This window comes from Squalius cephalus (assembly GCF_949319135.1).
Source record: "Squalius cephalus genome assembly, chromosome: 11".
In the NCBI taxonomy this organism is placed as follows: Eukaryota; Metazoa; Chordata; class Actinopteri; order Cypriniformes; family Leuciscidae; genus Squalius; species Squalius cephalus.
The window spans coordinates 5,565,697-5,591,956 of NC_137132.1; the positions used below are offsets into that span (position 1 = coordinate 5,565,697).

Consider the following 26,260-nt stretch of genomic DNA (forward strand, 5'->3'; position numbering starts at 1 on the left):
CTTTAGCATGAGAGTCCCTTTAAAAGAGACGGTCCAGTTCATCTCATGCCGTGGATGATCGCTCGTCATCATGGCTCTGAATATTGGCTGCTGTTGGAAAGGGCTCCTTCTGCTCTCTTTCCTCCTGATCTGTGTCAATGGACAAACATCAGGGCCGTAAGTTTTTAACAGTTTTTGCTAAGGTTAAAATTATTAGTATACCAGTAGTCATTGTGTAAGAAATGTCTTGATTTCTCCGGTATGTATTTAACTGGTCTGTGTTGCACAGTAGAGGTTTACTGTTTAACCTTTATGCCTTATTATTTATTTTACGACGTTGATTGCATTAAGGGACAAAAATGTCCACTCTAAACACTGCCATAAAACTATATATATATAGTTTATATCTTAGTGCTGAGTTCGATACTATAGATCACACAATACTCTTAGATCGACTACAAAATTATACTGGTGTTCAAGGACAAGCATTAAGCTGGTTCAGATCATACTTATCTGACCGCTACCATTTTGTCTATTTAAATGGAGAAAAATCGATCATAACTCCAGTAAACTATGGAGTGCCGCAGGGATCTGTGTTAGGCCCTCTGTTATTCTCAATATATATGCTGCCACTTGGAAATATTATAAGGAAACATGGAATTAGTTTCCATTGTTATGCTGATGACACTCAAATATATATTTCATCACGGCCGGATGAAAACGCTAAATTATCCAAATTGACAGAGTGTGTTAAAGATATAAAAGATTGGATGACGTGCAATTTTCTTTTATTAAATCCAGACAAGACAGAGGTAATACTTATTGGTTCAAAAAAACGCCCACAAAACCTCTCACAATACAACTTTAACATAGTAGGATGTCCTGTTACTTTATCCTCTCCAGTAAAAGACCTGGGTGTTATACTTGACTGCAACCTGTCTTTTGAAAATCATATTTCATATGTTACAAAAACAGCCTTTTTCCAACTTAGAAACATTGCTAAGCTACGTAATATGCTATCTGTTTCTGATGCAGAAAAGTTAGCTCATGCGTTCATGACCTCGAGACTAGATTACTGTAATGCTTTATTATCCGGTTGTCCTGCATCCTCAATAAACAAGCTACAGTTAGTTCAAAATGCAGCCGCTAGAGTTCTTACTAGATCAAGAAAATTTGACCATATAACACCGATTTTATCATCACTACATTGGTTACCTATAAAGTTCCATATTAATTACAAGGTATTGCTACTGACTTATAAAGCCCTAAACGGCTTAGCTCCAGTCTATTTAACGGATCTTCTATCGCCCTATAATCCATCGCACTCTTTAAGATTGTATCGGTTACTAAACGTAACCTCTGTTCTCTCTAGAAGAGGGAATGAGTATTGCGCAAGTATCTTACGCTGCGGGAAAGTCTTCTTTCTCGAGATACTGAAGCCAAAAAATTATTCTTAATTTTTAATAATCTTGTCAACGCAGTGCGGCAGCATGCAGACCTAGGGCAGGCTACTAGCGTGCCCATTGGCTGCCCTGCGGCAACTGTAGCAGCCTATCGCTGAGCCCTTGGCGTGACGTCATGACCAATAAGCGCGCTTGGCGCGCTTCATGCTTCACAGCCCGCCAAAAGGGGTGTGGCTTAGCATATATAAGCAGGGCTCAGAGGCTGCTTCACTGGTTTCTGTCGCTGAAGTGAGTGAGCTCGTGGCGTGAGCACGGCGGGTTACGCAATACTCGTTCCCTCTTCTAGAGAGAACAGAAGTTACGTTTAGTAACCAATACGTTCTCTTACGAGAGGTTCTCTCGTATTGCGTAAGTAGCTTACGCTGCGGGAACTCCCTTGTCAACGCCGTGCGCGCCCAGCATCCACTGAATGAGTCCCAGGGAGAGCCCGGGGAACGTGATAGCAGGGAGCCGGGCGGCCAACAGAAGGCTAGCGCAGTACACAAGCACATACTAGGGAGCACGGAACGGCACAGCCGGTCCGAACTGACAAATCCCTGCACAGTGCAGCTCAACCAGTAGAGCTAAATCAACCAACTTAGCCCGCGCATTGACAGTGGGCCGGTCTATGCGAGACTTAGACTGATAAAATTTTCGCCTGCAAGGCGGGAACTTCCAGGTTGTAAAACCTAACAAATGTAGAGGGGGAGGCCCAGCCTTCCGCTGCACAAATGTCATGAATGGAAATACCGCTGGACCACGCCCACGATGAGGCCATGCCTCTGGTGGAGTGAGCTAGAATGCCCAGTGGGCACTGCAGGTCTTTAGACGCATAAGCAGTTGTGATAGCGTCCACTGTCCATCTGGACAGGCTGTGTTTCGAGGCGGCGAGACCCTTGGTGCGCCCTCCAAACGAAACAAAAAGCTGCTCCGAGCGCCTGAAGCGGCGGAGCGTGTAATGTAGTTCTAGTTTCTCAGCACCCTGACCGGGCAGAGGAGATTACTATCGGCCTCGCTGCCGGGAGTTGGCAGGGCTGAGAGGGAAATGACCCAATATTAGAAGGGAGTGCCCAATATTTTGGGAACGTAACCATGCCTCGGTCTGAGAATAACTTTAGAGTCGTTAGGTCCGAACTCGAGGCACGCGGCGTTAATAGATAACGCGTGAAGGTCTCCCACGCGTTTGACTGAAGACAGAGCTATCAGAAAAACGGTTTTGAGCGTGAGGTATTTCATATCCACAGTTTCCAAGGGTTCAAAGGGATGCGTTTTCAGGGCCTCCAAGACCAGTGAAAGATCCCACATAGGAACCGAGGGGGGTCGCGGGGGGTTCATCCTCCTGGGTCCTCTAAGGAAGCGGGTGACGAACTCGTTCCTTCCTAATGCGCGGCCCAGCTCTGAGACAGTGAAAGCTGAAATGGCCGCAACATAAACTTTGAGCGTGGAGGGGAACCTGCCTGCGTCCAGCAGCTCTTGAAGGAAACACAATAATTTGCGATACCCCACATGTCTGTGGATCGAGCCCCTTGGCAGTGCACCATTTGCTAAACACAGACCATTTTGACGTGTAGAGCCCCCTCGTAGATCGTGTTCATAACCCCTCTTGGCAGACCAACGGGTAACTGTTGAGGCTCCATGCATGCAGAGACCAGCGCTCTGGATGGGGATGCCAGATCGAGCCGCGGGCTTGAGAGAGAAGGTCTCTCCTCACCGGTATCGGCCAGGGGACTGTGTCTGCCAGCTGTATCAGTTCCGGGAACCAAGCTTGGTTCTCCCAGTATGGGGCTATGAGGAGCACTGAGTGGCGCGCTTTCCTGACTCTCCTGATGACCTGAGGCAGCAGGGAGACCGGGGAGAAAAGCATATAGCGGGCCGCTGGGCCAGGTCTGGGCCAGCGCGTCCTCGTTCTTCGTAAAGAACTCTGGGCAGTGAGCGTTGTCTTTTGACGCAAAAAGGTCGACTTTCGCTTTGCTGAAACGGCGCCACAGTGACTGGACTGTTTGGGGGTGTAGAGACCACTCCCCAGGGGGAACGTTGTCCCTGGACAGTCTGTCGGGGCCCTCGTTCAGGTGGCCAGGCACATGCGCGGCTCTCAGCGAGCGCAGAGAGTGCTGAGCCCACACGAGGAGGCGTTCCGCCAGGGTACAGAGCGTCTTTGATCTGACACCGCCCTGGCGATTCACATAGGCCACTACCGATGTATTGTCCGTGCGGACTAGAACATGGTGACCTAGGAGGAATGGGAGGAAGTGTTTGAGCGCTTTCTCGACCGCGAGCATCTCTAGACAGTTTATGTGTAGGAGATTCTCCTGGTCTGACCAGCGGCCATAGACCAGTCTGCCTTCAAAGAGCGCTCCCCAACCTAGGTTGGAAGCGTCTGTCGAGACAACTTTCCAATGTGAGATCACCCCCATAGTCACTCCTGTGTGATACCATTCGGCTGCCAGCCAGGGCTGCAGGGCTGAAATGCAGCCCTGATTCACTCTGACTCGCGAGCCGCCGGCCGCCCAGGCTCGGTGGGTCACGCGCGCTTTCAGCCAGCGTTGAAGCGGGCGCATGCGCAATAAGCCCAGCTGGAGCACTGCTGCAGCTGAGGCCATATGCCCCAGGATACGCTGGAATGTCCTCAGGGGAGCCTGGCTGCCTATTTGGAAGGATGCGGCGAGGTGACGGATGCGGCGCGCGCGCTGCTCCGACAATCTGGCCGTCATAGCCACCGAGTCCAGTTCTATTCCAAGAAGGAAATTGACTGACGGGGCGATAGCGAGCTCTTGGTCCAGTTGACCGAGAGACCCAGACCTTCCAGATGGCTGAGAAGCGCTGTTCTGTGAGACACAAGTTCCGTCTCTGACTGCGCTAGAATAAGCCAATCGTCCAGATAGTTCAGTATCCGCATTCCCTGTCTTCTCAGGGGAGCGAGAGCCGTGTCCATGCATTTCGTAAATGTATGGGGTGCTAAAGACAGGCCGAACGGAAGGACTGTGTATTGATATACTCGACCGTCGAAGGCGAATCTCAAGAATGGCCTGTGACGGGGAGTTATCTGGATCTGAAATTACGCGTCCTTTAGATCGAGAGAGATAAACCAGTCTCCTGGGCGAATCTGCGCGAGGGTTTGTCTGGTTGTAATCATTTTGAACGGCCGTCTCATGAGGGCTTTGTTCAGATGTCTCAGATCTAAAATAGGTCTTAACGCTCCGTCCTTCTTGGGTACGAGGAAGTAACGGCTGTAAAAGCCCGACTCGCTCAGAGAAGGATGAACCTGTTCTATAGCCCCTTTGTGCAGCAGCTTCGCTATTTCTGCTTGAAGCAGGTGCGCTGCTTCTAAACTCACTTTCGTCTCCTTCTGCGCCAGAAGTGCGGGGGGCGACGAGCGAATTGAAGCGAATAGCCGTGTTTTATAGTATTCAGCACCCATTCTGACACGCCCTGAATAGCTTCCCATGCTTTGCACGCATAGCTAGGGGTCGAATGGTCTCTGGGTTCAGATCGCCGCGCTGCGCGGGATGGGGAACCTGTATCAGAGAGGATGGGGCAGCGCGTGCGCCGCCGGTGCTCGAACACGGGGGCTGGTAAACAGTGCTGGCCGGCTGTACAGCGTACGGTAGCTCGGTCCCTAAGGATGGAGCGCGTTTTGCTGTCAAACACTCCTGGCGCGAGAGCGGCGTGGGGGTTATCGTGTCTAAAAGTGAGTGCGCGTGCTCGTGAGCGGGCGCAGAGTTTACACTTATAACACGGCCAGTGTTTGGGAGCTTTAGAGGGTCTGTAACCCGAGGTAACTGAATGGCAGAGCGAGCAGCAGGTAGGTGTGAGCACAGAGTTGTGGCCACATTTACTACACTTAGTACTCGAGCGGCATGTGTACGCTTTATGAGAGTGCGCTCTGAGCGTGTTACCATGGGGACCGTGTTTGTGTGTAGTGGTGAGCACATGGGAGTGGGCACATTTTCTACACTTATGACACCTTCGGCCAGAGCCAGGATGTTTGTGAGCTTTAGAGGATCTGCAACCCGGGGTAACTGAGTGGCAGAGCGAGCAGCGGGTAGGTGTGAGCACGTGGGAGTGGGCACATTTTCTACACTTATAACACCATCGGCATTATAGGAAACTGATAGAGCAAAATAAAAAAAAGATCAAGGAAAAATGAATAACATGTATCTATTTTTTGGCCCAAGTTATAAGAGAAAAAAATATACAAGAAAAAACAAATGCATGATAAACTTAGTACTAAATATGCCTATATATTTTAGAAAACCACATAAAGATGTGTATATAAATAAATGTGTGAGTTACTGTTGCTAATAGCACATACCTTATCCAGGTATATTATTATTCACTTGGTTCAGTAACGTAGTCCACTGCTTCGGTGGTCGTGTAGGTTTTCTTCATCTTGTCGAGTGTGAAATGGCCGCACCAAAGAGGTGCACAGCTTTATTACTTTTGCATCAACCGCACGCACTTGTATAAACACTGATTTCTCAACTTTTCTAATCCAAAACAAAGTCTGCCTTTGTTTTGGATCCCTCGCAGCTACATCTTTGTGTTGCCGCAAGATGCAAGGTGTTATTATTGTCTAAGGACTGACTGCATGGCTGTGTTTGTGCCTCTACGTAGGTGAGACATTATCAATTAACTTTGAAATGTAGACTGCTAAAAAAAAAACAAAGCTGTGTCAAAGGTTCATGTCTGTGCGTAAAATACGCATGAATCAAATCAAAAGAAAACAATGCAGTGAGAAGTGCTTTCTCTTGCTAAATGCACACACACACATACACGCCTACACACACATCCTACACCACCGACACACACACACACAGAGAGAGAGAGAGAGAGAGAGGATAAAATATGACCTTCAGGATATTATGATTTTTGTCACTCGCCTAAACACCATGTATTATATTTAGGCCCTACACACACACACACACACACACACACACACACACACACACACACTTTTGTCAACGCAGACACACATTGCTCTCAGACATCCACACATACTCAGAAACATAATTTTGGATCACTGAGCCATTAAAATGCATCATAACCAGGGTTGGGGAGTAACGGAATACATGTAACGGCGTTATGTAATCAGGATACAAAAATCCAGTAACTGTAATCCGTTACAGTTACGTCAAAAAACGTAGTAATCAGATTATAGTTACATATTGAAAAAAGGGGGAATACTTTCAGGATTACAATGGTTTCATTTAAAACTAAATAAATAAGTATTTTGGCATAATAACACTATATTAAGCGCTGCATGATTATACAGTAGTTCTTGGTTCTGTTGCCAGTAATGACACGTGTGCCACACGCTGGTGAATGCACAAATAAGCTTTCTACAATCTCCTCAGACGCAGATTGAATCACTGCTGCTAGTAGAAACGATGCTGCCTGCGGGTAAAATCGCTTGTTTTAATTCATGGAAATTCCGCTGCTATTTTGTAGAAATTAGGAGAGTAGCTTTTTTAGTACCCAAAATGTCCTTTCTTAATCTTTTCTCACATAACGAGATGTTCGCTGTCTAGGTAACGTGGGGGAACTCCCACTGCCAACGCCCCAAGTTCAGTCAGGCAAATTAAGAAAGATCACGGCTTTAGTCAACATGTAGGCCTATATTAAAATAAACTAATATGTAGACTGTGTAAAAATTTTAAATGTTGTGTTTTTATTTTTTTTTGTTAAAAATTAGTTAAAAATAAAACAATCTGTAATACCATACATTAGCCACTAGATGTCTGTATAGCCCTTTACATAAATATATATTCAGGCCTGTGTGTATACTTTGCAAATATTGTACACTGGACCAAATTCTTAATAAATAAAAGTTATAGTAAATATAGTAATATAATATAGTAAATAATATTTCTTCTTGCTTGTCTTTATTTATATACGTGACCTTGAAGTAATCCAAAAGTAATCAGTTACATTACTTTCATATTATAGTACTCGGATTACGTTACTGAATACTTTTTTTATGAAGTAATTTGTAGTAACGGAATACATTTTTAAAGTAACCCTCCCAAGCCTGATCATAACACAGTCAAACCAGGAAAATAACGTGCATTTCCCCCCATTTGGAATACCTACAGTGATATGCTCACACAAAAATCGATGCAAAAGATGCTTTCCAACAGGTGTTTTATCATTCGTTGTAAAACTGTGGACGTATTTTTCCAAACGTCTCACACCTGTACATTCTTCCGTTGAGAGCTTGAATAATAGACACTCCAGCCCAGTTGGTGGCGGCGGAGTAATATCGTACCTCACAGCACATCCAATACAAGTAAATAGAGTTGGACAAAAACTACGATAAAACCTGTTGGAAAGCATCTTTTGCAGCGATTTTTGTGTGAGCATATCAGTGGACACCCCTGACCACTCGGTGAGTTTCACGTCTTTGTAAACAAAAGTTTAATGTGTTTTAGGAAGGACTGTTCCAGTGCACCTATACACCCATTCTAGAGGTTTTGCGGAAAGCGAAAGAAACCTAAAATTCTCGGGCCAGCAGCATGTGTCCAAATTTTAATCTTAACCGTTCTATTTCATCAGAAACGATCTATTAACAGGGCTTTAAGTGTAAATTACCGAACTTGTCCTTTAAGAGACAACTTTATGCATATAAGATCATTTAAAATTAAGGACAGTGACAGATTTTTTTAATGGCAGTGTATTTTTAAGAGCAATTCTCTGAATAAACGTACAAATATAAAGAATTTAGTCACCTGACTTTGTTTGGTCATTTATTCACACTTTTCATATTCATATTTTCAATTGATCAATAGTAAATTAACTGTATTGATTTTCCCTCCCAGTTTATGTTTTATTTTTCTTATCTAACCAATATTGTATGATCATTTTTTCTGGACAGATATTTCATGGTGACGTTTCCCGCAGTGATTAAGTCTGGATCTGAGGCCAAACTGTGTGCAAGTCTTCTCAAGCCCAATGAAAGCCTTGTCATGAACATTCATCTGGTTCATGGTGTCCAGAGCACATTATTGCTGCAGGAGAAAGCTGAGGAAGAGTTTCATCGCTGCTTTAACTTCAAGGTCTGCCATCAAAACATGCACATAATGAATATTATCAAATATGTTTCATCATAATGCATCTAGTTTTTGTGGCAGGTTGTGAATACAGGAAATTATTTCTCATCAGGCTCCTCTGGTCAAGGCAGAATCAGTGCAGAAAATGAAGGTTGAACTTCAGGGAGAGACTTTCAGGACGACTGAAGAGAGAAAAGTCCTGTTCAAGCATGTTCAAGTTCATCCTCTGACTTTTATCCAGACTGATAAACCCATCTATACTCCAGGACAGACAGGTGAGCTGTAAATGTCTCATAGGCTAAAGCTCAGTAAACAATGCTGGTGTCACTGACATCTAAACCCTGATCACAGCTGAGGTAGCACATATACAGTAAGTAAAGCACACTATGATCAGGCAATGAGCTCATGTAGCACCATAGTTCAAACATTACAAATGTTGCACAAACCAGCAGATGGTGAAAGAGTATGAAGTAAACAGTTCAATGGATTTACAAACAAAAAGAGGAGCAAATGAAAAGATAAGAAAATCAGATATTAAGGATGAGTAGCTTTGAATTCTAACAGCTTTGAAACACGAGAATGGTCATCTAGTGTGCATTTGAACAATCCCCTCACTTTCAAACATGTTCAGCCTAAATACTGTAATTACAAATATGATATCGATATTGATATCAGTATCTGTGCGACTTTATTTTATATGAAATCTATAGATACTATAGATTAAGGGTGTTCTTGGAGAGCCCACAGCCCTGCATGGTTTAGCTTTAACCCTAATTATTAAATGTTCTGATCAGGTCCTTCAGGGTTATTTGAAATCAACAGGGTTTGGACTAAACTCTGAAGCCCTCCATGAGTTTGACACCCCTGATATAAATCGTTACATGTAATAAACCTCATAGCTGTCTGGGATAGGCCTACTTGATTCTAACTGGTCAGCTGGAGCAAATTGTCAGACATTTTTGTAACATTATGGCTAAAACAGGCAGCTGTGACAGCTAGTTGAATTTGGCTCAAAAGACACATTCACCCAGCAGCAGAATACAGTTGTCAGCCCTGTATTTGACACTTAATACGGTTCACACACAGTTTGGTCATTTACAGGAGAGAAATATGACTGTAAGCAATTGTACCTTACATAAGATACATACGTTTTTTAATACACATTTCAATTTTACAGTGAACTTCAGAGTTGTTACCATGGATACAAACTTTGCACCCCTTGATCAGCAGGTCTGATGTGTTTATCTGGCATCTTTATTATCTTTTGCATTGTTGAATACACATTTAATAAATGAACACATTTTTGGCTTTTAATCTTAAATTACTATTTGCTCTTTCACAGTATAGTACAGTGGTTCTTGAGGTAAGAACACAAAACCTTCTGTGCAGTCATAACAAACTCACCTTTTAAATCTAATTAACACTAGAAATTCAGTTATATTTGCAATTATTGTGTTTTCAGTAGGGTAATTATATATTTCTTCATTGATAGTCAGGATATGTGTAGCTGACTGTCACAAAATATCTGCACTGTGTCTTTGCTATTAAACAGGACAGTAAAGGTAACCGGATTGGCCAATGGACAAATGTTTCTTCAACAAGGTGGATTTTGCAGCGTTCTTATGAATTAAACCCAGAGGCCCGTCAAGGCATGTACAAACTGAAGGCTTTTATTGGTGACAGGGTTATCTCACGTGATCTTGAAGTGAAACAATATGGTAAGTCATAAAAACGACTCGTTATGATTGTAACCTTGGTTCCCTGAAGAGGGAATGAGACACTGCAGCGTAAGTTACGGCACTATGGGAACGCCTTTGCAAGATTGTGTCTTGAAGCACGTGTGAAATCCGTCCAATGGTGTGGCTGAACATCATGGGGGGGGGGGGGGGTGACGGTTCCATTAGGGTGCCTAATCCTCAAGGTTTCACGGAGGAAACGAGATAATAATGGGTCTCTTTTCAAGGATACACCACTAAAAGGAGTGTGGTAAGCAGGGCCAAATAAACCTTAAGTGTAGAAGGGGATAATCCTGTATAGAAACACTCTTGCGGAAACTCTAGCACTGTACCAACCGGGCAGTTAACTGGGTCTAAACCTCCGTTGTGAGACCAGCCTCTATGAGTTGGTCAATGACTCAAACCCACAACTTTCATACCTCTGGACGGGGGTTAAATATTTAGCCCCAGCCTGACACAGAAGGTCCCTCCTGATCGGAATCTCCTTAAGGGAGCCATAGAGGAGGGATATCAAGTCCAAAAACCAGATGTGAGTTGGCCAAAGAGGAGCCACCAACAGTAGATGGGCACCCTCCCGGCAAACTCTCTCCATAACTCCCGAAAGCAGAGCGATCGGGGGAAATGCATACAGGCATAATGATATTCAACACTAGTGGGGCTGGATGACACTAATATGTCCTCTTCCACTTCTCTTCCTCCTCCATAGAAGACCCACTACATCGGGGTAAAGTCTCCATTCCTCGGGCCTCAGCCCTTGTCTCGACCTAAGCGACCACCGATGTGTTGTCTAAATGGACAAGAACATGTCCCCCGTAGATCAGAAAATGCACTTCCACAGACCCTGGGGTGAGTGGCCCTCCAGGACCGCTCCCCAATTCGTGAGAGAAGCATCTGTCATAAGTATCAAGTGACGATAAGTAAGTCATAACACTGGGCCTTTGCACAAGAATCAGGGTTTCCTCCACATCGTCAAGGAACAAAGACATCTTCTTGTAACCTTGATCATGTGGAATAGATTGCCCCTCGGGGAAAATCCCCTGGTATTGAGCCACCACTGCAGGGATCTCATGTACAACAGGCCAAAATGTATGATGTTGGCTGCTGCTGCCAACAATCTTTGAAACTGTTTGACAGTGTGTGACTGGCCTAGCTTCAGCTCTTTTAATGCTGAGAGGATTATGTGTGCAGGAGAGAAACGTGCCTGCATCATCACAGAATCCTCCAAAAAGGTGGTTCTCTGTACTGGAGAAAGAACACTCTTCTTTGTGTTCTGACTCAACCCCTGCTCTTTCATATGAGCGAGGACAACTTTTCGATGTTAAAACGCCATGTGCTCTGAATGAGCTAGTATCAACCAATTGTCTATGTAATTCAACACGCGAATGCCCTGGAGTCGCAGAGGAGCCAGTGCAACATCCACACCTTTCTTGAAAGTGCAAGCTGACAGTGCTAGCCAAAAGGAAGAACCCTGTACTGGAACACTTTGCCCCCTAAAGCAAACCTGAGGAACTTCCTGTGGTTTTGAAGGATGGATATGTGGAAGTATGCATTTTTGAGTTCTATCATGACAAACCAGTCCTCTGTACTGTTTATAGTCACGATTTGCTTTAAAGTTAACATTTTTAACTTTAGCTTTTGGCTGCTCGATTTACATGGTGCAAATAAATCGGACATTCTTTTTTGGAACAATGAAATACCGGCTGTAAAATCCGGATTCTGGTGGGGAACACGTTCTATGGCCCCCTTCCCCAAGAAAGTTCTCACATCTTGTTCCATAACCAGAGACTTCTCTGGACCCACCATAGTGGGCAGAACCCTGTGAAAGCAAGGAGAACAAGAACAAAACTGAATTCTGTACTACATTTCGCTACGTTCCCAGATGTACACTGGGATACTGACTAGTTGGGTTGACAGAGCGGCCCCCTGAGGACACTGGAGAGAAGTGGGCACCGTATGATGAGGTGTGAACCATTTCTCGAATGGGCCTGCCCTCAGAGGTCTGACACTGGCATTAGAACCTCTTAGCTGAAGCCTTCCTTGTAATGATGACATTCCTCAGATCCGTTTTATCTTTGCCAGGTTGAGGCTTCGGGCGCTTACCCTGCCCCCATTCTTTCTGCGGCGGGGCACGAGAAACAATACTTTCTGTTTTTGTTGCGCCCTGTACGAAGAGCTTGAGTGCGCCTGGGGCTGCTTCCGCCCAGAAGCCTTTTGAGACCTTTGATCGACAAGGGAAGACCTGCTGGAATGCCACCACCTGCTTTTTAGCCTTCTTTAACCTTCAGACTGACCTGCTTCTGCATAAGCCTAGGTCGGGGCCTTGAGGGATGATGCCGAATCAGGGGAAAGATCGCTCAAAAGCGTCTGCTCTACCTTAGGCATCAACCAGTGGCGCAGCAGACAAGCACGCAGGCGCTTGTTGGAGGGCCCCACAAAAAAAAAAAAAAAAACCTTTTTAGCCTTCTGGAACCTCTTGAATTAACTGAGTCGCCAAAGAGTCCCACAGGAGAAAGCGAGGCATCCAACAGATATACTTATTTGTGGCTTAATAGATAGATTAAGCAACAAATGTCTCTCTGAGGCTTCCAGAGCTGCCATAGTATGGCCAATAGCTCTGGCCGTCTCCTTGGTAGCCTGTAGAACCAGATCAGTGGCTGGAGTAAAGGCCCTCCACCTCGTCAAGGTCTTTAAGCAAGTCCATCTGTTATGCCTGCAAAATGCCCATAGTATGCAGACATGCATCAGACTGACCTGCTGCTGCATAAGCCTAGGTAAGGGCCTTGAGGGATGATGCTGAATCAGGGGAAAGATCGCTCAAAAGCGTCTGCTCCACCTTAAGCATCAACCAGTGGCGCAGCAGACGAGCACGCAGGCTGTACTGGAGGGCCCCACAAAAACCCTCGTGCCAGGTTGTGCCGATAGACGATGCTCAGTTGATAGACGCAGTGCGCTGATACGCCGATAGACGATGATCAGAAGAGGTTTTCCCCGAATTTTTTTACCCCATTACCAAAGAGCTGCGAGGAAAATAAAAGATTAGTGAGATTAGCTTACTCCTCATTTAAAAAACAACTTGATTAAAACGAAATACTTCTCTTCTAATTTTTTCACTACTTATGGGCCACAAGAGAAATATTAAGAAAATAAATTAAGACAGTTAGCCTAGGCCTATATACCATTATCAGCACGTTGAAGTACAATCAGCTCTCATCGTCTCTGAAAGAATATGAACCGTTAATGCAGTGTCAAATGTTTTTGCTTTCACTTTCTGTAGTAATTAATTGACTGAGGTTTGAGACTTTTTCAACACCATAACTCTAGAGCAAAGTATGCACATTGCTTGTGTGATATCCACTGACTCACCTTCATGGTTTAAAATTTCCAATACGGTGTGAAAATTTGTTTAATCAACAATTGTTCGAAACATGATGGACAGAGATTTAGATTTTACACACGTCATTCCCCGTTATAAAATCTATTAAATAATTAAATAAATGAGTAGCTAAATAAACAAGTAATGCTTCTCTGCTGGCCAATTGATATTTTATTTTGACACAGCACGAGTGATAACCTTCACTAGCTCTTTGTACCCAGGAGAGTGAAGTGGCGAATCTTCAGACTCTCCTGCATCGACTCTCAGTACACCAACCTCCTCAGAGGAAGATAACTGAAGCACCGGGCCCTCACTCAGGGCGGAAGAAACCGCAGAGCAGGCTTCCTGATCCTGAGAGAGGAGATATATATTGATATATAGGCACACATATAGGCACACAACCCCAAATATGACAGATGGAGTAAGACAGACCGCTTGCTGAAGAATCAGAAGCTGACATTGTTTGGTTCAGGGGTGCTTTATACCTTCCAGGGCTGCGTTTCCCAAAAGCATCGTAAGCCTAAGTTGATCGTAAAAACGATCGTACGACTGATCTTAATATTACGGTCTGTTTCCCAAAAGCATCGTAGCTTAAGTAGCACTTGAAAATCTTCGTAGATCTACGAGTGCTCTGGAGTAATCGTACATCCCCAAGTGCATCGTAAGAAGACAGATTTATGAGGACACCTGCAGGACAACCGGCAGATTACACCTTTAGCTTTATTCAAATGCAATGTGATTATAATTAAGGTTTTGATTGTACTTTATTGTACACTTTATTACTCTTTTTTGTTGTTGGTTAAATTAATGTATAAATTAAATAATTAAAAAGGTCAGAAAACAAAAAAAAAATTGAAATAATTTAATTTAATCATTTTAATCAAAATGAAATGAATGAACATAAAATAAATAAAACAAATCCTTTAAATCTGTTAAAAATTAAAAAAAAAAAATTATGTTTTTTTTTTTTTTTAGCCATTTTTTCAGTGCCTCCGCCTGTAGGTGCTTTATATAGACTTGTCTTGATTGCTAATCCACAACAGATTACAATTATTAGGTTAAACGTTCAGAATACGATTCCATATAAGGTTATGTTTCAGAACTTCACGAATGGACAGCGACTCTTAAGTAGCACGTAGAGCGCGTTCTCGCGCGTTCATGTTAAGTTCATTTTTGGGAAACGCTCGTAGAATTGCTGCGAGCGTTCGTAATCTTGCACGTAGAAAGCGCTCTTAAGAGCTAAGATACATCGTTATCGGGAAACCCGGCCCAGGTCATGATGTCTCCCGCCTATGACGTTCTGCCACACCATTGGACTGATTTCACACGTGCTTCAAGACGCAATCACGCAGAGGTGTTCCCATAGTGTCGTAACTTATGACACAGCGCAAGTTCTCTTGAAAGGGAACAGACAATTTGTAGATTTGCATGGGAAGAGTTTCAATAATATGTTTGTATTTTAATTTTTAATATATAATTTAAGTACTAATAACTCTGATTTCTGCCTTCTGACTTCTAGTTTTGCCTAAGTTTGAAGTTATTGTAAAAAGGCCAAATAAAGTAAGTGTTGAAGAAGAGGAACTGATAATTGAGGTTTGCGGAAAGTGAGTGGTTTCTTTTTATTTCCTGCATTAAAAAAGCAACGTACTCTTCCATTCACACTTTCATTTAATTGTTAATTGTATTATTATTTTTTTTAACTCTTGGGTCAGTTTCTTACTTTAACTCCCCATCCTAATATATTAGTTTCTTAACTCAACCCTGGGCTGTAGATCAGTTGCTTGTACCTTTTTCACAGATACACTTATGGACAGCCTGTACCTGGTAAATCACGGGTGAAAGTGTGCCGTGACTGGCCCAATAATTTCTATAACACAAATCCAGTGTGTTTAGAGGAAACCATTGAGGTATGTGAGTTGAAACGCAGTACATTATCTTTCCTCCATTTATCTAATTAAACCACTCTTCAGTTAATAGTTATGTTTGTGTTCATTCATTATAATTAGATAAAAAAGACAGGCTGTGCCATCCATACCTTAGATCCATCACTCTTTTTTAACTTCGAACTACATCAACTGATGCAGAATTTTCTTCACGTTGAGGCAATGGTAACAGAAGAAGGAACAGGTGAGCTGTTAAATTTGGTCAGATCTCTGTTACCTACATTTCTTTTATTTCTCATTTTCTCATTTCTTCATTTTACTTTTATTTGAAATAATATTTATGTAGGTGTTTTGACTATTTACAGAGATCACCATGACAAAATCTGAATCTGTATCTCTCACTTATAAAATTGGTAAAGTCACATTTACTGACCTGCCCAAAACATATGAACACGGATCAGTTATTGAAGGAAAAGTAAGTCTAAAATCCAGTTGTCTCAGTTTAACACCACTGATATGTACGAAATTATTCCTTAATTGATATGTATTTGTTTATTTATTGATATAGTAATTTATTCCTTCAAAATCTTATTTTCAACAGATACAACTCTCAAATTTCAAAGGTGCACCAATTCAAAGCAAAAAGGTTTATCTTATGGAGGGTAACATACGGTCCCCAAAACTGCTCCTAAATGTCATTACAGACAGCGATGGACTGGCCAACTTCTCTCTTAATACATCCAGTCATTCTAAATGGGATATTGATCTAATAGTAAGAGTGTGTTCACTTAGTTTTCTTTTGTATTGCCTGAAGAGTTTAGTTACATGAGTTTTTTCTGATTCTTTGTTATCCAGGCAAGTGCCCATGAAGTGATCTTTGAATACTATCTCAACAACGAGCCTTACTTCGCTTTCGATAAAAAAACAGTCAAGCTCTTCCAACCTGCCTCTCCATACACCCCATCACGAAGTGAACTGATTATAGAGAATACTGAACAACCATTAAAGTGTGACTCTGAGTTTACTGTCACCATCAAGTATTATTTTGTTGGAGAGACAATTAAAAACTTCAAAACTGACATCGTCTATATGGTGAGAACATGTGCAGTATGTACATTATCACAGAGATGGTTTTGTTTAACAGTATTATTTGGCTGCACTAGTCAGTTTGTTATCAGAGTGTCATCTGTCTGTTTCAGGTCTTGTCCAGAGGAGTGATTGTTCATCATGGATATGAGAAGATTGAAGTGAAGATTTCTGATAGAGCAAGGGGCTCAATATCGTTCAAACTGTCTATTAGTGCAGATCTGGCTCCTGTAATGCAGATTCTGGTGTACTGTGTTCTCCCCAGTGAAACGGTTGTGGCCAGTAGCAAAGATTTCAACATTGAAAAGTGTTTCAAAAGCAAGGTGTGCATTGTAGCTTTAGAAAGGAGCCTCTTTAAACTGTATTACTGACTCATTTCTAAAATAAATCCTATTCCCTGTATGTCACAGGTATCTCTGCAGTTTTCTCCTGCTAAAGCAGTTCCCGGAGAGAAAAACACTCTCCAGCTCTCAGCTCAGCCTGGTTCACTGTGTGGCCTCAGGGCTGTAGATCAGAGCGTCCTGATCCTGAAGTCAGGAGAACGTCTGGATACTGACAAGGTCTATGCTTTAAGATTCAGTGTTGATTAAATGTGTCTCTTCATAGTGGGAAACTACAGTGGGAATCTAATGATAACAGACTTTACTTATTGCTGCTATGATCCATCAGCTGACATTTTGATCTCAGGAAATTTAGCATTAATCTTCATTCTTTCTCACCAAATTGGAAATACATTTTCGTTGGAAATACATGTATTATTTTGAAATCATACTGATAGTGTGTGAACATGGTCCCGTCACAGATCTTCAGCCTGCTGCCAGTGCAATCGGAGTCCAATTACCCTGAGACTGTTGAAGATGACGAGTGTCCGTATATGCGTTTTTGGATAAACCAAATCCAAAGATTCACTTATGAATCCTTAAAGGTAACAGTTGGATTATATGTGTGGCAGTGCAGTAGATAATGATTGGGAGAGTATATACTGCACATGTGTAAGTAAATGCATAAAAAGCCTTCATGATTATACTGACATTTAAAAGTAATTTGTATTTTCATGACTTTTATTGTGGTTCATCATTGCCATTTGGCAGAGAGTGGGATTGAAGATGGCAACAAATTTGTTTGTGGAGCTCCCTCTGTGTGAGCTGGGTAGGTACATGTACTGTTATTACAATCCAAGCTGTAATGTTTTAATATGTTGGTGCTTATTAAATATATTTCAAAAATTAAATATATTAAATTTGTGAAATTGTGACTCACACAATTCCACAATTATAGAGATGTAGTAAGAAAATACATAGTTTGTCATAGGGGGGTGTTAGTGAACTTTTCAGTTCACTATCAGTGTTAATATTGGTATTAAAATAATGATCTGCTTTCGATTTTCTATTTACTTATGACTGGATATAGAATAGATCATTTTGACATATTCTTCACATACATATCACTTAAAACTACAAAATATCACTTTTTTTCAGTTTATTACAGTTTAGGGCCAGATCCTCACCCACATTTTAGAAAATTTGAAACACCTGATTCTCCAGCAGTGACGATTCGAACTGTCTTTCCAGAAACGTGGATCTGGGAACTTGCTGAAGTGGGGTATTTAAAGCATAATCAGTACATTTAACATCATATTTATCTTATTACTTATATTTAATACATCATCTCCTCCCCTCTCGCCCACAGGACAGAAAATACCTTGCTTGCTTTGCAGATTCATATTCCAGTTTTTTCATCATCTGTGTGCTGAATATTGTCATTTATTACAGGAAAAATGGCTGAGTCAGAGTCAAATATGCCTATTGTTGTAATTCCTCCACAGGGACTCTGGATCAGCTCAGGTTCCTGTCACGGTTCCTGACACCATCACCTCTTGGGAGACGGAGGCCTTCTGCCTGTCCTCTGAAGGTCTGGGTCTGGCTCCTCCTGCTCAGCTGACAGTTTTCCAGCCCTTCTTCCTAGAGCTCTCTCTGCCTTACTCCATCATCCGCGGGGAGATCTTTGAGCTGAAGGCCACTGTCTTCAACTATCTGTCCAAGTGCATCATGGTGAGATTTCAGACGCACTCTAATCAAATCATATCAAATATGCCACTAATCATGTGTGTTTGATTGACAGGTTAAAGTGACTCCAGCTCCTTCCTCAGACTACACTCTCAAAGCCTCCTCTGATGATCAGCATTCATCCTGTCTATGTGCTAATGGAAGAAAAACCTTTAAATGGATCCTCACTCCCTCTGTTCTTGGTGAGTTTTCCAGTCTGCATCAGTAGCCGCCTTTTCATTACAGATTTGCACAAACCTTTTGGGATGTTTTTGAAATGTCGATTAAAAACTATTGCAACTATCCATCGCCATAATGTTGGCTTCTCGCAAGATGAAAAAATTATGTTTTAGTCGCATAACATCGGTTAATGTAAACGGCATCAATTTCGCAAAAGTTTTTTATCGACATTTAGAAAATACTGCAAAAGTTTTGCACAAATCATAATGGAAACAGAGGAACTGTGAATGATCGTGTGAAGAATGAGTTCAGGTCAGCTGGAAATGTGAAAAAACTGTTTCCAATTTAATTTGCTCAATTTGAAGGATAATGGAAACGCGTCTGTTTCTCATTTGTATATTCACGTATGTCTTGTGTTGTAGGAGTCTTGAATATTACAGTCAGTGCAGAGGCAGAGGCGTCCCAGACTGTGTGTGACAATGAGATTGTGAGCGTGCCGGAGAGAGGACGCATTGACACGGTCACACGAAGTCTGCTCGTACAGGTCAGCACACGTCATCATTTACTCATGATCTTAATGCTGCTTGTGTATGATGTGTTGATGTGATTGATTTCTGCTGCAGGCGGAAGGAACTGAAAAGACAGAGACTCGCAGCTGGCTACTGTGTCCAAAGGGTTAGTCTGCAGATATTTCATATGTTTTGGTGTACAAGCGCTGATAATGCTGCAACCCTCTTTGTCTTCTAAACACAAACTCCAACTTCATGAAAATAAGTACACATTGCATAGAGGACATTTTGAGGACACACCAAATTTGAGGACCAATAGAGGGAGCTAAAATATACTCATATGTATCGGACATTTTAATTGAGAAAGTTTAAATTTGCCTTACATGACAACTGTAGTTTAGTTGTTCAGCTGTGCCAAATGTGGCTATTTTCTCCCTTTTTCTAAAGTGCTTGAATCACAATAATTCCTGTTTGTGATTATATTATTATTATTGGAACTTCACAGGTGGTATTAAAATGTTTATAGCGTTACTCTGCTGATCACTGATGTGTTTCTGTCTGTCTGGTTCATAGGTGACAGTCTCTCAGAGGAAGTGGCTCTGACTCTTCCTAAAGATGTGATAGAGGGATCAGCCAGATCCTCTGTTTCAGTCATTGGTAACATTTACAAACATGAGCAGAAATGAGGAGATTGGCTTTAGACTTATAACTTATTATAAAGAGTGTCATTTGTGTCAAGTCAAGTCAAGTCATCTTCATTTATATAGCGCTTTTAACAATGTAGATTGTTTCAAAGCAGCTTTACAGAGGTAAGAGTATAATTTAAGGTAACAGAGCTTGTTTTGGCTTTATAGCAGAGTTAAGTTATTTTCCATCTAAAATTAGTTTTGATTGATTTGTTTCCGTCGCAACGATCATTTGTTATTAAATTAAATTGTGTATGGTTTACAGGCGACATATTGGGTCGTGCACTGAGGAACCTTCATGGATTATTACGGATGCCGTACGGCTGTGGAGAGCAAAACATGGCTCTTCTTTCTCCCAATATTTACATTCTGGAGTATCTGGAGAACACGGAGCAGCTCACCTCGGCCATCCGAGAGAGAGCCACAGGCTTCCTGCAGAGCGGTGAGAGACAAAATCATGTCAAGAAAATACTGAGACGGTTTGATACCAAATTATACATTATTCAACACTCAAACAAACTGTTGAAGTGTTAACCATTATCACACTAAACAGGATACCAGAGACAAATGAACTACAAGCATTCGGATGGATCATACAGCACATTTGGTTATGGTGATGGGAATACATGGTAAATATATTTTCACTATTACTATTGTTTAACAGAAATAATATCAAGGTAATCGACAAAAATAAACCCAATAAACACATTTAAAAATTTATCTCAGTTCAAATGACTTTAATTATATCTCCCACACCATCAGGTTGACTGCCTTTGTGCTGAGGTCCTTTGGCAAAGCACAGAAATACATATTTATTGATCCAAATATGATTCAGAGTGCAAAGAATTGGTTAATAAGCAGACGGGATTCAGACGGCTGTTTTATCCAACAGGGAACACTGTTCAACAACAGAATGAAGGTCTGTCATCTTCTATCTATCTCTCTATCTATCGTCTTTATTCAGACTTTCTCAAGCCAACATCACAGTTTGTCTGATGAACTTTCCTTCAGTGGTTTGACTGTGTTGATTTATTTATCCTTTATTTCTAATAAATTCTAGGGTGGGGTGAATGATGATGTGACCATGACTGCCTACATTACTGCATCATTGCTTGAACTGGAAACTCCAGTCACAGTAAGTTCATCTGTAGGAAACATGGTAAAAACTCAGAAAAATGACACTCACAGCGTCTATTCCTCTGTGTTTTTTTGTCACAGGATCCTGTCGTCAGTAAAGGTTTGTCATGCTTGAGGTCCGTCATTGAGAATATCAAAAACACTTACACCACTGCCCTGCTCGCCTACACTTTCAGTCTGGCTAGAGACACGGACACTCGACAGCAGCTTTTCAAGAAACTGGAAGATGTTGCTATTTCAGATGGTAAGAGGTTTGTTTCTGATGACTTTCTGTTGTCTTTTATGACCGTACTATTGTTTTTGACACATTGTGTAGTTATTCATTAATGATGGAACAGTTTTCTAAAGTGTTACCTTTTTTTTTGTTTTAATCATGCTCCTTGAGTCACGTGTGTCTTTTGTCCTTAAGGCTCTTTTCTCCACTGGTCTCAGTCTGGCTCTGCTGAAGACTCTGATTCTCTGGCAGTGGAGATCAGCTCATATGTGCTGCTTGCTGTTCTCACTGCAGATTCAGTCACTACAGCTGATCTGGGCTATGCTAACAGGATTGTTAGTTGGCTTGTAAAGCAGCAGAATGCTTATGGAGGATTCTCCTCCACACAGGTTACTCAAACCTCTTCAATCAAACACATTATTGCTGGTGTGAATGAGTAAAAGAGGCATTACTGAACACATTTATTTCCCAGGACACAGTGGTGGCTCTTCAGGCTCTGTCTTTGTATGCCACCAAAGTGTTCAGCTCTGACGGCTCCAGCACAGTGACGGTACGGTCAGCAGGAGACACTCTCCACTTTAATGTCAATCAGGACAACAAGTTACTGTACCAGGAGAAGCAGCTGCAGAAACTTCCAGCCACATACAGCATTGAAGTGAAGGGCTCAGCCTGTGTGTCTGTGCAGGTCTGTAGTGCGTTCAGCTTCATTTACTCACACTCACTTTCTCTCTTGGCATTTTGGTTATTCTGCTGTGAGATGATTTATGAATGTGTTTTTGTTTGTGTTGACTCTCTCAGATGGCTCAGTTCTACAACATTCCCACTCCAACTGAAGCTAAAACATTGAGCATTGATGCTAAGACTGAGGGAGATTGCAAAACATTTGGACAAAATTTCATTTTGAACTTCACTGTCAAGTAAGAGAATTTGTATTTAAAGTCCCCCTGTAGTCAATAATTGTCAATAATTGTAATAATAAAACTCATCTTTAAAGGGTAACTAAACCCTAAACCAACTTTTTTTAGTTAATGATCTGTAAGAATGGGGCTTTATTAGTGCTGTTCATTGATTTGAGTAACTTTTTTGACATTTGGGTATAAAGTGTTTTAATTCTACAATATATGGTGTAAAAACGTCTGAGTGCTGCCCTCTTCAGGTTGAACGGTGGCTACTGCAGTTGAATTTTCCTATTGGATGTTGCGGTACTGCGTGACGTAAGCGGTACTGCGAGACGTAGGCAGGTTCCAGCTCACCACGCCCTCCCTTGGTACGAGCTCACCACGCCCTTGGATGAGCTAGCGTAGATTTATCTGTATTTAGTACAGTGGTAGGTGTAGTGTTGCTGGGTGCAACAGCACTGCTGGACTGCATAGCTTTCCAGCAGACTTGGAAATTAAGCGCCAGTGTTTGCATGCACTTGGCCTGGAAGACCGTGAGTGTGAAACCTAAATTTTACAACGCAATAGAGGTGGAAATGGGCTTCTCCACACACAGCTCGCGCTGAAAAGCGACGCTATGCCAAACGCTGCTCCTCCTGCATGGACTCCACCGCAGCGGCGTCTTGATGTGAGTGATATATTTTAATTACAATTTATGGTTAGGCTAAAGTCAATCGGGGGTCGACAAACGCGTCGGTGCATTTTGCTGGATTTTTTCACATAGCGGCAAAATATGAATATGCCTATAGAGCGCGCGCGCTATTGACATCAACTCGATAAAACTCATCAGATGCATATTTACGTCGTCTTGCGACCCTGTGAGCAAACTCTCCATTTTAGACAGTCTGACAGCAGGTCTCAGGTGCACGCCCCCCCGCTCACGGTTTGTCCCCTCTATCTCCGCTGGGCTCTTCCCACTTTTCTAGCATTTTTCAAATATTGCCAGTGGGTGGAGTCAGGCTCTGACCAGGGGTTTAGTTACCCTTTAAATTCTTCATGCCTTAAAACGGCTTGAATGTAACTCTACACCCTTGCCTCATTGAGTATACGCGGTACTATGAATATGCAAATGAGCCCCGCCTCCACTCACTCACTCAGCTCAGAGATCCACTCATTGAAGATCACACGTTGATCTGATTGGTTACAAGGTAGTTTGTGACGTCAGAAACACCAGCGATTTCAAAGCGTGTTTTTGAGACTGTCTTTGGTTCACTGCAGTTTTAAGAAGAAAATACTCAGAAATGGTGTCGACTTGTGAATTTACACATGGTTTGTCTTAAAGCATATTAAAAACACCACATACCAGAGCCGATCAGCCCTATACGCACAATACGCAAGTTGCGTAGGGCCCCGCAAATTACTCAAGGCCCCTCCTCCCCCTCGTGTCAAAGCGTGTCAATCAAAGTTTAAAACATCGATGAGAAAATTAAGCGGAAAAAACACCATGAGAGTGAATTATCAGGTAGACTTAGGTTCTCTCCTCTCCAAGTTTGATGTCAGTAAAGTTAAGTTGATGTGCATCTCTCTTTAGTCTGTCTGTCTGTCTGTCTGTCTAACACAGCTGGGCACTGCATACTGTATTTTGGTCTTTCTGTGTCTTGCTTGCTAATGTTGGACACTTCCAGGGCTGTGTTCTGTGACTTTGTGCCTGACAAAAAAAAAGTGAGAGTGAAATACAACTATTTATTAGGTTTGATAAACGACAAAGGGCAAAGGTGTTTGTTTATAAACTGCAGCTCGGAAAAGATAACCACGTCGTGCATTAAACACCGTTGCATACACCATTGCAAACCATTGCATGTTAATGTTGCGTTCATGCACTCCTCATTATAGGCGCACATACTTTTAAAACAAGACAATGATTGTAGTCTCCAAGTCAGTTTAGTTACAACTCTGCAATAAAACAAGATGGAAAGCATTGATATTGACTATTGATTTATAAGCTATATTGCATTTAAAATGTTGATTGGCTGGACATACTGGTCAATATGGATGCACATCCCTCAGTAAATAATAACCATCAAGTATCAAGTATTGCTTTCATTATTTAAAACGCAGCTATGGCAAATCATTTTAGCTTTTATTCATTCACAGGATGCATTTTTGATATCAATAATTAAATTTGTACAATTTAAAATGTGAATTCTTGATATTAAGAATGTACTTTTTCTAGTAACAATGTCTATTTCTGATATCAGGAATTCCTAGTTCATTAAAAGGAATTACTAGTTAAAGGAGGGAAGATTGTAGTGGGAGCACTGGGGTGTCAGGTGTGACTGTGTGGCAAATGGCTAATGGGTCAGGTAGGAGGGCCCCTTAACAGAATTTTGCTTAGGGCCCCAGGGAGGTCAGGATCGGCTCTGCCACATACACATATTAACAACATTAAAAGCTTGATTTTCACCACAGGGGGACTTTGTCAAAAGACTAGAACATGATTATGACTTAAGATTGTCTAACAAATAAATCTTTTCTGAATATTTTTTAACATCTTAATAAACACAAAAGCAATATAAACTGAAACGGCGTATCTCAGTAGTTAAAACACTACACACTGACTTGAGATACAACATTTTTATTATTGACACATTATGAGTGATTCGAGTGATTAAAACTCTGTATGTGTCTTGGTAATTATTCTGGCTTTTGTTCTCTCTTATTTGTACATTTATATGAGGCATTTAAGAACCTTTTCATTTGCTCTTTTCCAGATATGATGGTCTACAGGAAAGGACTAACATGGTCATTGTGGATATTAAACTCTTATCTGGATTCACAGCTGATACATCAATGGTGCGTTTGAGTGATTCATCACAAAATGTGTACAAATTTCTAGAGTTTCTCTTTTTAGAAATTAACCAGCACTTTTTCCCCACAGCTTAAAACTTCTTCCGGGACGTACAGAAAACCTGTGGAACGGGTCGATTCTAAAGATGATCGTGTCATTGTATATTTGAATGAGGTGAGAAAACAGCAACATTCATATGATTTTATGTCTTAGGTCTTTATGTCTTTAATGTCCATGACTGATGAGTTTGTTTCCTCCTGTAGATCACACAAAATATTCCAGTGAATTACCAGATACAAATGAAACAGGTTCTTCAAGTGAAGAATCTCAAGCCAGCTGTGATTAAAGTGTACGATTACTACCAAACAAGTAAGATTTAATATGCCAGTGTTGAATGCTTTGATCAAGTGATGCACATTGTTTATTCAGATTTAATCCATGTACAGGTTTCCATTGTTGTACGAATGTGAACATCTCCCTTTTCCTTCAGGTGATCAGTCGGAGGCCGAGTACTTCTTCCACTGTGGATGAAGCTGAAGAGCGTCACCTTATAGTTCAGCTTGAATAAAGATGTTGGAACTCTCTAATGTTGAATATTATAAAGTTTATTCTTTATCCTGGACAAAATTATTTCCAGTCCATCATCCCAAATTTGAATCCTAATCAGTTTTTGGCTATGTCTCTTGAGATCATGACTTATAAATTCACAATGCATATGATTAATAAAAGTGTTGAAAACAAGTTATGGTGAGCTGGTTGAACTGTTGAATGTGTAGTAGCTACATGCTATGGCAATATTTCAGGATTATGATGATGATATTATTTTTTGATATCTTATCTCAGCTAAATAAAGGTGCCAGAAATAACCAAAACGGGGTTTTCATAGTGAGAAGAACCTTTTTTTTTTTCTTAGTGACATAAAGAGCCTTTTTGGTACTGCAAGAACTCGCCTCATAAGTTCTTAAAAGAGCCTTTAACAGGTCTTCATGTCACTTTATAAGATTCTTTGTAGAACCATTCATGAAAATGTTCTTTATGACCCCATTTTAAACAAACATACAAAGAGAATCCAGGAAAAAGATTTAAGTGTTTATTGCCTTTATATATTGTGCCAGATAAAAGCACATGAATACATAGAGCATTAAACAGGGCATTTCATAAATCAAGCAAATTGCACAATTTTAAAAAGAGAAAACTGTAGAAATACTCACCAATAAA

General features: G+C 41.7%; 1 protein-coding gene across 1 annotated transcript; it reads left to right on the forward strand.

Annotated features, from left to right (window-relative positions):
* Positions 1-3: 3 nt before the first annotated feature.
* On the forward strand, positions 4-25,910 carry LOC307167529 (alpha-2-macroglobulin-like). The gene is made up of 34 exons (XM_079886696.1): positions 4-156; positions 8,293-8,473; positions 8,580-8,742; positions 9,645-9,697; positions 9,810-9,830; positions 10,020-10,185; positions 15,096-15,180; positions 15,375-15,483; positions 15,583-15,703; positions 15,825-15,934; positions 16,061-16,231; positions 16,315-16,551; positions 16,659-16,868; positions 16,956-17,105; positions 17,348-17,470; positions 17,637-17,694; positions 18,024-18,147; positions 18,371-18,596; positions 18,667-18,793; positions 19,193-19,314; positions 19,394-19,445; positions 19,853-19,936; positions 20,231-20,407; positions 20,519-20,594; positions 20,728-20,884; positions 21,026-21,100; positions 21,184-21,346; positions 21,512-21,705; positions 21,789-22,001; positions 22,115-22,233; positions 24,966-25,047; positions 25,133-25,216; positions 25,306-25,411; positions 25,533-25,910. The coding sequence occupies exons 1-34, from the start codon at positions 71-73 to the stop codon at positions 25,571-25,573; spliced, it is 4,266 nt and encodes a 1,421-aa protein (XP_079742822.1). The 5' UTR covers positions 4-70; the 3' UTR covers positions 25,574-25,910.
* Positions 25,911-26,260: the final 350 nt, after the last annotated feature.

Bases quoted from the DNA above. Each gene is read 5' to 3' on its own strand.
- LOC307167529 (XM_079886696.1), top strand. From the start codon at position 71: ATGGCTCTGAATATTGGCTGCTGTTGGAAAGGGCTCCTTCTGCTCTCT. The intron at 15,704-15,824 runs GTGAGCTGTTAA...GACTATTTACAG, and splicing joins GGTAACAGAAGAAGGAACAG to AGATCACCATGACAAAATCT. The intron at 25,217-25,305 runs GTGAGAAAACAG...TTCCTCCTGTAG, and splicing joins TCATTGTATATTTGAATGAG to ATCACACAAAATATTCCAGT.